The sequence below is a fragment of the Geotrypetes seraphini genome, chromosome 1, assembly GCF_902459505.1.
Source record: "Geotrypetes seraphini chromosome 1, aGeoSer1.1, whole genome shotgun sequence".
In the NCBI taxonomy this organism is placed as follows: domain Eukaryota; kingdom Metazoa; phylum Chordata; class Amphibia; order Gymnophiona; family Dermophiidae; genus Geotrypetes; species Geotrypetes seraphini.
The window spans coordinates 168,640,708-168,655,997 of NC_047084.1; the positions used below are offsets into that span (position 1 = coordinate 168,640,708).

At 44.9% G+C, this 15,290-nt stretch overlaps 1 protein-coding gene across 1 annotated transcript in view; it reads left to right on the top strand.

Moving 5' to 3' along the window:
• Positions 1-15,290, top strand: part of RXFP1 (relaxin family peptide receptor 1) — a 154,574-nt gene that overhangs the window by 106,333 nt on the left and 32,951 nt on the right. The window contains exon 13 of the mRNA XM_033958681.1: positions 9,633-9,704. Within this exon, the coding sequence (XP_033814572.1) occupies positions 9,633-9,704 (72 nt within the window). The remainder of the gene's footprint in view (positions 1-9,632; positions 9,705-15,290) is intronic.

A 15,290-nucleotide genomic window follows, 5' to 3' on the forward strand; every position in this document is an offset into this window, starting at 1 on the left:
AACATTAAAAAAAAGCATCAATATCAAACCAAACTCATCACAATAAGACAATAGCAATCCAATGATTCACATTGTTACCAAAGCATAATGCAATGCATGCTTCTTCAACCAGTACTCTGAACATAAATGGTTGCACTTCAGAAATAGAATATACATGTATGTATATCCAGTATTTAGATTTATCTATGGGCTCCTTTAACAAAGGTGCGCTAGCATTTTTAGCACATGCACTGCAACACCCCTTTCTCTTGCTCTCTATCTCTGGAACCTGAAGCTTGGAACATCACCCCCCCCCCCCCCACCACCCCCTTTTCTCTCTCTACTTCTCTGTCCTCATAGTAGAGAATGACACGGTGACAAAATTCATCACCGTTCCCATCCCCGCGGATAACCGCGGGAAATAATCCCATGTCATTTTCTAGTGTCTATTTCAACCTCGGTCCTTCTACACCAGCATTCTTCAAAGCAAAGCTTGCGGGTCAGTGGTTGTGGCCATTCATACTCTGATTCTTATGTGAGCCAAGGATAATGAAGCCATTGTGACATCACTGATGTGATTGGCTCTTAGGCACTGGTGGAATGAGGCATTATGACATCACAATATCTGCTCTGGATACCAGAGACTGTCATTCTGTAGTGTCTGTTTCAACCTCGGTCCTTCTACACCAGCATTCTTCAAAGCAAAGCCTGCGGGTCAGTGGTTGTGCCCAATTATACTCTGATTCTTCCCTCTTTCCTTAAAGAATGACATGAAGATGGTTTCCCGCGGTTATCCGCGGGGACGGGAACGGTGATGAATTTTGTCACCGTGTCATTCTCTACCTCATAGCACCCATTCTCTCTCATTCACAAGAGCACAGAAGCAGTCTCTGTAATTGTAAAACTTATATCACTCATTAATTGTAATGCTTAATTGTAACTTTTATGAATCTTGCTTTCTCTGCACAATATATCCATTCTTTATGCAAACACTCTTAGTGGTCTTTGTGAGTGATTTTACTTCCTAATGAAACTTCTGTGAAGGCAATGAACTCGGGACCACGGATTGTAAGGCCGCTTCAACCATAACCCCTCCAAACCTTACATTTTTGGGTGGGGTCTAACCTTACAGAACCGGATTAGCGCGCGCTACCTGAAAAACTACCGCCTGCTCAAGAGGAGGCGGTAGCGGCTAGTGCGTGCAGCATTTTAGCATGCGCTATTCCGCGCGTTAAGGCCCTTAAAAAGAGCCCTATGTCTACCGTTGTAGGTTCAGTTAATGAAATTTAGATATTTATTTATTTTCTATAATTTTAATAATGTAAGTATTTAGATTATTTATCAAAGTGTTTTTATGATTTGTGTTTTAATAGTTATCTTTGACCCTGAAGCAGCCAACTGGCAAAATTAAAGACTGTTTAATTTAATGATCTGCTTCTCTGTCCTCTTCCAACTTGGATATCGCAGATCGATTGCCTTGTTTTCTAAAATCTAATAAAGTGTATTGGAGTTGTTTAAAAAGAAAAGCCACAGGTGAGAAACACATTCGCAGGTAGCCTCAGTTTTCAGGATAGGATCAAGTATCACTCAACAAGTTATGCCTTAATACAATCAAAAGGTCAATTAGACTATAACATAATCTGGGCTTAAGTGTCCTTTGAATTTTATTGGAAACAAAAACACATCATAACATTCAAATTAGTGTAGCCCTGAGCAAGTAGTATTTTAATTTAACTTTAATATGGTGTCTTATCTAAATCTCCCAAAGGATTGGAAGCAGTTTACAAAAGAATTAAATTGACTTACATAATGGCCAACAATCTAATCAGGTACTTTGAATTTGCCTCTCTGGGCTCACAATCTAACTATAGTACCTATGAAAGAAATAATTACTTACATTTATCTATATAAAGAGAAGGAAGAGGGAAAAGATAATACAATAAATTCAATACTATAGGTGCGTAAAAGTCATAATAGAAGGGAAAACTTCAATATCACCCCAAAGAAAAAAATCCTAAAATAAAAGCAGGAAAAAAAATAGCAAAATTAAACAAGCCCAACAAAAAAAAAAGTAAAAAGAAAATTAAAAGTAAAATAAAAAATAATCCCCAGTTGTTCTCACTACCCTGTCTCAGTCAGCTTCTAATTCCATGGCCCCAATCAAGCCAGGCCAGCCTGGGCCGGTACCATAAAAGTGACTCCTCTGCTTCAATTTCCCTGCTTCTGATAGGCTAGAACCAAACACTGCAGCTCCGCCAGCCCACTCCGAAATGGCAGCATGAAGAGAGGTGGACCATCCTCCCATGGAGCTCCAGAAGAAGTCGTGGGCTGGGAGCTGGATGCAAGCGGAGGCTCTGGGCTGAAAGCTGGGTGTAAGAGGCCTTCTCCATGCCATTAGGGCAGTGCCGCTGCAGCACCAGCCATAAATTCTGGTTCATTTTAGATGGTTTGTTAGATCAGTGTTCTTCAATCTTTTTACACCCGTGGACCGGCAGGAAAAAAAAGAATTATTTTGTGGACTGGCAAACTACTAGGACTAAAATTTAAAACCCAAGTTTCCGCCCCATCTCCGCGAGCTCGGTCCCCACAAATCATCTGATCCCATCCACACAAGCCTCAGTTATGATTTTATATTGAATGTATTTTATTAATGTATAAAAAGAAACAATATTCTGTACAATTGTAATTTTATAAATACAAATAATTCAGAGCAAGGATCAACAAAACCCCTGTCTCCCCTCCCCTGTCTCCTTCTCAATCAGGCTGCACTGGTCAGTTGATGTGCTCTGCTCAAAAGACAAAACTTAGATCTCCTCTGCAGTGAGGATACACAGCTTGAAACCACCTTCCAGGAAAACCAAGATCTGATTTGACTTCTATATAGATTTTACTTAGGCTTCTGGAAGCTGCTGGAACTCCTAGCTTCCTGGCAGTTTCAGAGGTGCCTACTTGTCTGCACATAGGCCTAGATTCACGAAACTCTGGATCGTTGTTGAGCGATTCGTGGCCGAGTTCTGCCGGACGACTGATTCACTACAGAGTCCTCATGCAAATTATCTGATCGGATGCACGCCCACAAGCGATCACACGGATTGCCGCAGAGCGATCGCGACACATGCGCAGACCATCCTGGTTGGCTGTAGATGCGATCCACACATGTGCTTGCTCTCTGCACAAGTGAGGTCAAAACAAAGGAGGAGGGGTGGCTGCAGTGGCGTACCTAGGGTATGTGGCACCCGGGGCCCATCATTTTTTGACACACACCCCCCCCCAATGTAAAAAAATATTTTTTTGTAATGAAACGGAATAAATGGTCAGAATAGAAACAGGCAGTGAAAATTTTCTTATATTCCAAACATAACATAACATAAATTATGTCTGAATTGTCATGACATCAGAAGTACATATGGAGTAGTTGCAGGTGATGCTTGGGACAGTTCTGATTGTGTTAGTTCGGTTTTATGTGTTTTTTGAATAGGGTTTTTATTTCTTTTTGAAGGTTTTGCAGTCTGTGGTTGATGTCAATTGGTTGTAGAGTTGGGGGTCGAGTGTTGCAGCTCGAATGGCTAGGAGGTTGTCGAACAGTTTTTTTCTTTTGACGTTTTTGGTTGGAGGGTGTGTGAATGGTGCGTGAGTTCTCCTATGTCTGGGTGAGGTGGATTGAATTATTTAGCTGAAGAAATTAGTTACCCCCTCATCCCACACACATTAATTCTCTTCCATTTTTGTTCCCATTATAAAAAACACTGATAAGTTCCCAGAAAAAAAATACATTAAAATAAGAAGTGAAAACAAAGGCCCCTACAGATGAGAACATAACATAAGAAGAGCCTAACTGGGTCAGACCAATGGTCCATCATGCCCAGTAGCCCATTCTCATGGTAGCCAATCCAGGACACTAATACCTGGTCAAAACCCAAAGAGTAGCAACATTCCATGCTACCAATCCAGGGCAAGCAGACACTTCCTCCATGTCTTAATAACAGATTATGGACTTTTCCTCCAGGAATTTGTCAAAATCTTTCTTAAAACCAGCTACACTATCTGCTTTTACCATAACTTCTGGCCACTTCATTTTTAAGTTTAGATCTTTCCTTTCAAACAGAGACCTTGCTAGATGTCAAATACAGCACAAGGTAACTTCACATGGACTTAGCTGTGCAGGAAATGTGAATCTCCTCATACACCCACCATATAGTGCAAATATGTGCAAAGGTCTGTTTTTTTCTTTCGATCACTACATAGCCTAATGCCACACAAGCAGCGCTGTTTCAAACATATTCTGTAGGTCAATGCTAAGGATAACAAAGTTTCCTTCCTTGGACCAGAAGGAGATACTGATAAACCACTGGAAGAGATCCCAAAACAACACCCAAAGACCCACTCAGTGTGTGATCCAGTTGAGTGGAGTGGACTAACTGGGGGGTGGAAATGGGCCCGGAGTTTGCTCAGCAGAATTTCCCAGACCACCTCTTCCTCTCAACACATTGACATGCTGCCACCACCACCACTAGGAACACCTCACTGGGTAGGGCCAGCTATGCTATAAACTTTATAAAACACATTATTATATTTTCTTATAAAGCACATATTTTGACTGAACTCTCTGACATCCTCAGCCTTTCCATTCACAAAAATAGAAGGAAGAAAAGTTCCCATTTCCTGCTGTCTCATGTCCCCGGCCTATACAATATTTTTTTTCTGCAGACCCTTTAAAAGTCTGACCAAATCCTCGTTTCACTTGCATTATAAAGTACTGAGGATGCCATCTCTCCCCAATCCCAGGTCCTAAAGTCTAAGACAGTAGCGCAAACTAATGCTGCCAGTTTCAGGAAAAAAAATTTTGATTCGATTCAGCCTATTGAATTGGTTTTTCAATTCGATTTTCCTGCCCAGTTGGGTGATTTTTTTCAAAACTCCTGGGGTTTTATAGCTTTTTCACCCCCTTTGGCTTCTCCTAATCAGACTGGCACTGTGGTGTAAATAAAATAAAGAAACAAAAAGGACTTTTCCTCTCTCTGTTAAATCCTAGCTCACGTTTGCAGTCCAACACCAGCTCTGGCAGGATACACATTTCAAATCTGACATATTATAATCACAAAACAGAAAACAAAATTAATTTTTCTACCTTTTGTTGTCTGGTTATATTTCAAATCTTGTTGGTCCAAGGCTCTGGTTTTCTTCTGATAACTTGGGGTCTCCTTCTTTCTTCTTTCTGCATGCTAACCATCCATCTGCCAACTCTGTCCTCCCTTTCCATTTCCCTTCCCTCCCCAGGAAGTCTGGTATCTTTCCTTTTTTTCATCTCCCTCCACAGATCCACCTTTTCTTAACTACCCTTTCATCCGGCATCTCTCCCTCCTTCCCCACCACCCGAGTCCACAATCTCTCCCTTTCTTTTCCCAATTACCCTCCTATCCAGTATCTCTATCCCTCCTCCACACCATCCCTTGTGTCCAATTTCTCTCCCTTTCTGTTCCTTCCCTCCCTAAATCCCATGGTCCATCATCTCTCTCCCTCTCCTCTATTTTCAGACCCATTATTTCTTCCTCCCCCCCAAAGTTTGGCATATGCACGTCTCTTTGAACACCCCCTTCCCTCCGTGTACTTCTAAACCAGGGTCCCCCCCAAAGGCCTGTCCCCCCTTAAAGGTCTGCCTGTCCCCCCTTGAAGGCCTGCACCCCCCTTGAAGGCCTGTCCCACCTCCTTGAAGGCCTGTCCCCCCCCCTTGTAGGCCTGTCCCCCCCTTGAAGGCCTGCCTGCCTGTCCCCCCCTTGAAGGCCTGTCCCCCCCTTGAAGGTCTGCGCACCCCCCGAAGGCCTGTCCTCCCCCCCTTGTAGGCCTGCCTTCCTGTCCCCCCTTGAAGGCTTATCCCCCCCATTGAAGGTCTGCACCCCCCCCGAAGGCCTGCACCCCCCTGAAGGCCTGTCCCCCCTTGGAGGCCTGCACCCCCTTGAAGGTCTGTACCCCCCCCAAAGGCCTGCACCCCCCTTGAAGACCTGCACCCCCCCCGAAGGCCTGTTCCCCCCTTGAAGGCCTGTCCCACCCCCTTGTAGGCCTGTCCCACCCCCTTGTAGACCTGTCCCCCCCCTTGAAGGCCTGCCTGCCCCCCTTGAAGGCCTGTCCCTCCCCCTTGAAGGTCTGCACACACCCCCAAAGGCCTGTCCCCCCCCTTGAAGGCCTGCCTGTCCCCCCCCTTGAAGGCCTGTCCCCCCTTGAAGGCCTTCCAGCCTGTCTGTCACCCCCTCCTCCTTGAAAGCCTGCCTGCCTGCCCGGCCGCCCCACCCCGAAGGACCGCTCGCCCCCTGACCTCCCCCGCACCACTATGAAGCAGCACTACCTATGCTCCCGGCCTTGCCGTTCAGTCCCCCCACCACCACCCCCGAAGGACCGCTCGCCCCACTGACCTTCCTGCACCACCTATGAAGCAGCCGCAGCAGGATCCCGATGTCAGCGATCTCTGCGCTGCTTAGGCCCTGCTTCCTGCGCCGCGTTCCCGCCCCTCCTCTGACGTCAGAGGAGGGGCGGGACCGCGGCGCAGGAAGCAGCGCCCAAGCAGCTCAGGTATCGCTGAAGTCGCGATCCTGCTGCGGGCTGCTTCACAGGTGGTGCAGGAAGGTCAGTGGGGCGAGCGGTCCTTCGGGGGTGGTGGGGGGGGAATGAACGGCAAGGTTGGGAACATCCCCTCATGGCTGGAACCCGGGGCGGACCGCCCCTCCCGCCCCCCCCTTAGTACGCCACTGGGTGGCTGCAGTTTATTTGAGTGGACATATCAATTTAACGGAACAGAACATGCTTTAGCCAGATTATGGAACAGAACATGCTTTTAACCTGCGGGTTAAAACCACAGGCTCGCACTGCACTGTGCTTTTTACAGAATTGGGAAGTAATGTACAGTTTTATTTTTTATTTTGAGGGTTGTTTTGTGACCTCAATACTGAGATTTCAGGGTGGCAGAGAGCAGGAGAATCGGCAAGGACAGAAGCGACAGGTCCTCAGCAATCTCATCATTTTGGACCCGCAAACCCAATCGGTGTTTCTTCTTCTGTTTAGTGAATCGATATCTTCCTACTTATGCATGCAATTTCCCCTCATTTGCATGGACAGATCGGAGAGGGTAGGACATAATAATAATAATAATTTATTTTGGATCGGGCACAAGGTTAGTGAGTTTGCACGGTATTTTACTAGTGCTGACTTTGGGCATCTAACGCTATACGTTCAAATTGGACTTAGGGCTAGATTCACTAAGCAAACCGATCGTGTACTGATCGATTTGCGAGCCCTTTGCGACCATATTTCCCTCCAATCTCATTCACTAACGCCTATAGTGATTCGATCCCGATCCTCCCATGCAAATTAGTATAACCGACAGGTCTGCAGGTTTTTTGACAGGCCTGCCTGTATTTTTATTCATTTTTTTTCCATGGCACAGATATTTTGCGTGTGTTACGCACGCAAAATATCTGCCCCTTAAAAAAAAAATGATGGGATAGGCAGACCTGTTAAACAGCCGAGTGCACCCCTCCCGACAAACACGATGCCCACTCTCTCCTGCCACCATCCGATGCTGTCCTCCTCACGCGAATATGGCAGGAGGGATGCCAACTCTCCTTCCTGCCACCAACCAACACCCCCCGACCGGCACTGCAAGGCACCCCCCCAACTGGCCCACTGCAAACTCCCCCCCCCCCAACTGCCCACCCCGGCCAGAAACTTCCTCTGTACCTAAAAGTTGGGAGCGGGAGGGATGCTCAATCCTTCCTGCTCCTAGGCCTCCAGCGTTGTCTTCCGCTGTCTTCAGGAGCAGGAGGAACCCCAAAGTCCTCCTGCTTCTGTTCCTGGCCATAACACATTGCGAATGTGGGCCTTAGGCCCCGCTCCAGTGCATCATGTGATGCACGGGGAGGAGCCTAAGGCCCTGATTGGCTCAGGCTCCTTCCTTGGGGTTCATCTTGCTCCCGAAAACAGCGGAAGACAGTGCTAGAGGCCTAAGGAGCAAGAGGGATTGAGCACCCCTCCTGCTCTATTTGGTGAGGGGTCCGGGAATGGGGAGGGGCATCCGAGAGGAGTGGCAGGAGGAAGTTGGCATTCTTCCTGCCGTTAGCTTTTGGGTATGACTGATGGCAGGAGGGAATGGGAACTCTCCTGCCATAATTTTAAGTGGCATCAGGGCAAATTTTTTGTGGGGTTCGGGGAGGGGTGTTCGGGGCACTTGTTGGGATGGGGGTTTTAATTTTTTATTTTTTTTTTTAATCAGGCAGATATTTTGCATGTATAAAACACACAAAATATATGCCTGATTATAAAAAAAAAAATTTTAAGCCAGCAGAAGCCCTGACAGCAGTGACAGGAGGCTGTTTCTCCTGTCACTACTGTCAGGACTTTAGCGATCCGTGCAATTGGCTGGGGGAGTGCCAACAATCGTCTTCATTTGCATGCAGGCCTTTAGTGAATTCATCGACCTGCATGCAAATGGAAACGGAAACAGATTGCGCACGGATCGGAGGGTTAGTGAATTCTTTTGATTATGCCCCTGACTCCGCATAAACTTTCATCGGCAGGTGTGGAGGGGCATAATAAAAAAAACCGCCTAAGTCCCCTTTTGGCCTAAGACACTAAACGTTGAAAGAAGCAGGGAAAATGTTCATTTTAAAAAAAACCCAACCCAACCCATGTGCCTAAGGCCCCGCCCACAGGAGGGGCCTAAGGCACCTGGGCCAATTCTGGTTGGCCCAGGTGCCTAAGGCCCCTCCTGTGGACGGGGCCTTAGGCATCTGGCCCAATCAGGCCCTAAGGCCCGCCATTCAGACAATGCCGGGCCTGTGGGATGGATGGGCTTGGGACCTGTCCATTCTACTTTTTCCAGGTACATGGGGGTGTCAGGGGTGGGGGGGTGGGGTCGTGGGGTCGGCAAGGGGTCGTGGGGTTGGGGGGTGGAGGGTTCAGGGGGCCGATCGGGGGTTCGGGGGCGGTCATGGGGGGGTCATCATGGGCAGAAGGGCCTAGGATCCCTCCTGCCTGTATCTTAGTGGGGGTGAGGGAGTCTTTGGGCACAAGGGGTTGGGCTCCCTCTGCCCGGATTGTGCCAGGGGATGGAGGTCTTCGGGCAAGAGGGATTGGGCTCCCTCCTGCCCGATCCGATTGGGGGGCTGCTTTGGGGCAGGAGGGCCTGGGATCGGGGGAGATGGATGGTGGATCGCAGCAAGAGAGACTGGCTATCTCTCCTGCTACGACAGCCGATCACCCCTCTACCCAAACTGCCACAAACCATGGCAGGAGAGATTGGGCTCCTGCCGCAGGTCATGGCAGTTCAGGTAGAGGGGTGATCGGCTATTGTGGCAGGAGAGATAGCCAATCTCTCCTGCTGCGATCGTTGCGGTAGTGGGTAGGAAGATTGCCGGGGCCGCTGAGCTGATCCCGGCAGCCACGATCAGCTCAGCGGCCCCTTTTTCCGCACTTATACCTGTTTTGACTTGGTCTAAGTCAAAATATATAAGTGCCAACTAGGCAACCTGTCTAAACTTTTGGTTATACCTGCTGTATGACCAATAAAAATTTTCTGAACTGAAAAAATGATTGTGAGAGAGGAGCTAGCCAAAAATCTTGTGAAACTAACATTCATATTTTGACATTTTGTGTTGCTTCTGCAGAGACTTGGCTGACAACAGGATTGAAGAATTTCCTCCATCCTTACTGAGGAACCTGAGGGAGCTCTCACAACTGTAAGGTTCAGAGCTGAATGTCCATCTACTCCCATGTTACTGTATCAAGAACATTATGACCTTGAGTCAAAGGTCTAACTAGCATGACCAACTCTCCCTTATTTCCCAGGAACTCCCTTATTAGACAGTTAATGAGCTAATTTTTTTGGATCCTCCTAGCTTAGTTACATTACATTACATTACATTACATTAGTGACTTCTATTCCACCTGTACCTTGCAGTTCTAGGCGGATTACATCAGAAGATAACTGGACATTTCCAGGAAAAATTACAGTTTAGGAAGCTGGTTATATAAATTGAGTCTTTGGGAGAACTTAAGGGAAGGGTAGAAATTTGAGGATTACATCAGAAGAAAAACTGGACATTTACGGGGAAATTACAATTTAAGGGGCTGGTTACATAGTTGAGTCTATGAGGGGGAGATACAAGAGGAGTAAAAATTTGAGGGGGAATTAGTTCTGCAGCATCACTGGAAAAATACATATAGGTTAGAACTAAGAAACATCTGACCTGTATATCCATGCCATGAACATTTGCTGGAGCGAAGCTACACCGCTAAAAATTTGTCGCAAATAAATCTCCCTTATATTTATAACCAACAGTTGGTCACTGTAGGGTTAATCATCAGTGCATAGCTAAGAACATAAGAATAGCCTTACTGAGTCAGATCAGTTTTATGTATTTATTTAAAACATTTTTAATCCGCATTTATCCAAGGCGGCTCACAGTATTACATACATATTTCAGGATTTGCACAACATAAAGATCCCATACATCAGCAAAAATCATAAGATTGTACCATCTCAACCTATAAATTACATTTCAACCGCTCATTTACCACATTACTTCAATAAAGAAGCACAAATCTAATAACCAGCAAAAAAGATGATATTCAGAAAGTAAAATATTACACTTCTCCCTCCGTATTCACGGGGGATGCGGGAGGACCATAAGCGCGAATATGGAAAAACCTTGAATAACTTTTTTAATGTTATTCGCGGTTTTTAGAAAAAGCCTTCCGTTTTTATTGGAACCACAAATAACTTTTCTACAGCGATTTCTGGGCAGGCAGGCAAGCAAGCAGCAATTTCTGGGCAGGCATGCTGGGAAGAAGCCGTTCTCTCTATGGATGCTGGGAAGCAGCGTTTTTCTCAGTGCACACTGGGAAGCAGGGAAGCAGCGAATTTGTGGGAGAAAGCATGGTAGCAGCGATTTTCAGATACACTTTTTTATCAGATACGGAAACCGTGGATACAGAGGAAGAAGTGTAGCTCAAGGAGCAGAATAGTAGCTTAAAAAAGCTCGAACAAACAAATGGGTCTTAAGCAATTGCAATAGATTTCTACAAAACCGTAAGGTACCAGACAATGCATTCCACATAAATGGTCCAGCTATAGAAAAATATGACTTTTTGGTCCATGCATATTGTAAAATATTCCCCTTTGATGTGTCTAACAACCAACAATTCTGTGACCTCAGCGTCCTTGATGGAGTATATAGTGTTAGGCATTTTGCCAAATAATTTGGCAGGATGTCATAAACACCTCGTTGGACAAGTTTCAAAACTTTGAATTGGATACGAAACAAAATCAGCAACCAGTGCAATCTTTTTAAAATAGGTATAATGTGTTTGTATCGAGATACTCCAGCCAGTAGCCATTTGTAACGCTTTAATGCGTCCCCTCTCAATCTCCTCTGTTCGAGGGAGAAAAGGCCCAGTTTCTCTAATCTTTCACTGTACGGCAACTCCTCCAGCCCCTTAACCATCTTAGTCGCTCTTCTCTGGACCCTTTCAAGTAGTACCCTGTCCTTCTTCATGTACGGCGACCAGTGCTGGACGCAGTACTCCAGATGAGGGCGCACTATGGCCCAGTACATGATAACCTTCCAAGGCCTCCCTGTATGCCTCCTCTATGAACTTCTCCAGCTCTTGGACTCTAATTTCTTCACAGATCTTAATCAAGTGTTCACAAATATTCATCTTTTTAGGCCACATATGCTCGTTCACCTCGCCCACAATCAGGATCTCTATTTTTCCAACATTCAGCTCAAAGCCTCTACCTCTCATCCATTTTATAATCTTTTCCATAAATTCATTTAACTCATTTACCAATTGATCACACCATCCCTGTACGTTAAAGAAAAACTGGATGTCATCCACATACATTCTGTAGGAAACAACCATCTCATCCATAAGTGCACCCAGCGGGGACAGATAAATGTTAAACATGGTTGTCGATAGAGCTGAACCCTGTGGAATTCCACAATGCAACTTAAATTCTGAAGATATCTCACCATTGCTATGGACACACAATCTCCTATTGTTAAGAAATGACACAACCACTCATATTCTCGGCCATCCACCCCAATCTCTTTCAATCTTTCCAGTAACCCGCAGTGGTTAAGGAAGTCAAATGCAGATATATCAAGGGACACTACACAAAAGCAATGACCCTGATCAATACCTAAATTTAGCTCATCAACAGTCGCAATAAGTAACGTTTCCATCAAGCCCAGTAGCCCGTTCTCACGGTGACCAATCCAGGTCCTAGTACCAGGCCAAAACCCAAGGAGTAGCAACATTCCATGCTACCGATCCTAAGCAAGCAGTGGCTTCCCCCATGTCTTTCTCAGAATCTTCTATGCTCTGGATAAATCAGAATATGGAGGTAAGCTTCTATCAAATTCAAGAAGGCTAGAAATTCTCCTGGTGTAACTGAGCACACTGTCTCCATACAGAATAGTGATATGATGCTTTCAAGACCTTGGTGACTGACTTAAGGTCCAGGATTGGCCTCCAATCTTTTGAGTCTTTTTAGGGCACTATGGTATGGAGTATATGGAGGAAAGCTGCTGCACAGGGGGATAGGAGGGATGGAAAGCTGCTGCACATGGGAGAAGGAAGGAAGACTTGGTGGAGATGAGATGGAAGAGAGAAAGGGAGGGATGCAACAGAGGTAGAAAGAGATGAGAGAGATATATCCTGCATATGGTAGAGGGTTAGGAGACATGAATGGAGAAGAGAGAGGGAGAAATGTTGGACATAGGGTAGAGGGCAGGGAGAGATTGTGCATGGGGAAAAAGAAATAGTGCACATGATAATGGAAGGGAGGAAGAGAGAGATGCTGCATGGAGAGGAATAGAAAGGTTTGATCCAGGGCACAAGGCAGGGAGAGAATGAGATGAAGACAGTGGGAAAGAAACAGAAATGTTGGATATGGCAGTGGAAGAGACGGTACAGATATGGAAGATGTATGGTGAGCACAAAAAAAGAAGAAAATATCAAATGGGCAGGAGACCCTGTAAGCGAGTTAACAGAAGACGAACAGAAACCAGAGCCTCGGACCAACATGATTTGAATAATAAAATGACCAGACAACAAAAGGTGGAAAAAATAATTTTATTTTTTATTTTGTAATTACAGTGTGTCAGATTTGAAATGTGTATCCTGGCAGAGTTGGTGTTAGACAGTAAGGGGCTCATAATTGAAAGAGAAAAACATCCAAAAACCAGCTTCAGTAGGCACTAGGATGAACATTGTCAAAATACGTCCAAGTGCCCATAATAAAAACGGGTTTTGGACGTATTTCTAAACGACCTAGGCCTTCATAGTGCCGCTGAATGACCAAAGCTAAACGGGGCGTTTCAGGAGGAATGTCGAGGGTGGGAGTTGGGCGGGATGTGGGCCGACTTAGACTTAGTCGTACTGCATGTATAACTGAAAGTTATACAGCACAGGATCGACGGAACTTGGACGTTGTGACTTAGATCATTTAAAACATGGTCTAAGTCACAAAAACCCACCTACAGTCAACAGATAAGCACTGAAAACACATAATACAGACCCCCACACACTACCCCAGTAATCACCGACCCCACTAACCCTATAAAAATCGTAATCACACCTTTAAAATTCAACCAACAGACCATCATCACCTGGCAGCCTGGCATAGGAAAGCCTAGTCATCCTGCACAGAGGCATCTTAAGTCGTCTTGGGGGTGGGTTAGGGACCTATGGAGAGGAGGTCCCATGCCCATAAGTCCCTGTAATCACAACATTGATACTGAAACATGTGCACTCCCCTATACACCCCCAAAACCCTTTTGTACTGGCATATAAGTGGTTCCTGCAGCCATAAGGGCTATTAGGGTGGTAGATAAGTGGGTCTAGGGGATTCTGGAGGTGGTTTGTGGGGCTCACCGTGACCTATAAGGGAGCTGTAGTGAGATGATGACATGGCACCCTTTTTGTGAAGTTCACAGCAGTGCCCTGTAAAGTACCCCACTATTTAAGTGCCATGTCTGGGTGTTCAGTCCATCACTTCGCAGACCCCTCCCATGTCCAACAGGGCTTGTTCTAGGCGTTTTTGACTTGGACAAAAAGTTGGATGAAAATGTAGTATAAAGATGGACTATTTAGCGGCTTGGATGAACAGATCAGCAGGATGTATAGTTAGACGATTTTCAAAACAAAACAAAATTTTGACGTATTTTTTTTTTAAATGTGTCCTAAGCTATTTTTTACTTTGGACGACTTGCTACTTGGACAAAAACGGACTTAGACGTTCCTTTCGATTGTGCCCCTCCACGTGTGAGCTAGGACCTAACAGAGAGAGGAAAAGTCTTTTTTGTTTATTTTGTGTACACTATAGTGCCGGCATGGGGCTGGAGAGGGCAAAGGGGACTGGAGTGGGTGAAGAGGCTACAAAATAAACCCGCCAGGATGTTTGAAAATAACACCCTATTGGGCGGGAAAAGTGAATCTAATCAATAAATCAATTCAATAAGCCATAACGAAAAGAATTGAAAATTTTTTCTCTGAATCGGGCAGGACTAAGCAGACTAAGACTTAGATAACTATGTTCCATTTAAACCCAACGTGCATGTGTGGTTTCTTTAGTGACTGTTGAAGAAAGAACAACTCAAAAGCTAGCCATAGCTATATTTAGTCCAACAAAAGGTATCAGCTACAGTATGCTTGTTGGCCTATATTTCTACAATTATAAATGGTGCAGAATTAGAATCTTGAGGTTAGAAAAATGAGATATAAATCTAAATATCTCTTTCTCTTCCTCTGACCGCTGTACACCCCTATGTCTACTTAGATCCCAGATTGTTCATCTGTAATTGGGCAATAATATTATTCATACTATTCTCTCCTGTTGAAAACTGTGACAGATACCATGCTCTAGAACTGTAAACCAGATTTTCTATTCTCACGCATGGCTAGAGCACACCGATTCTACAACGGTGCAAATAAACGCGACCAATACAAGCTCTCTTGCACCAGTGAATAGATTAGAAATCTCATTACAAATACTCTTAATGCTCCACCTATAGAATATTCCTGCTCTCTTGACTAACCATGTCACATGGGTTTTCTTTCATGCCAAGTACTTTTACTATTATTATAGAGATTATATATATATATATATATATATATATATATATATTTTTTTTTTTTTTTTAGATATGTCAACAATATAATTTATTGAATATTAATAGACTAAATATATATATAATCTCAATAAATTTCAAGATATAATACAAATAATATAATTAAAATATAATATACAGCATATAATT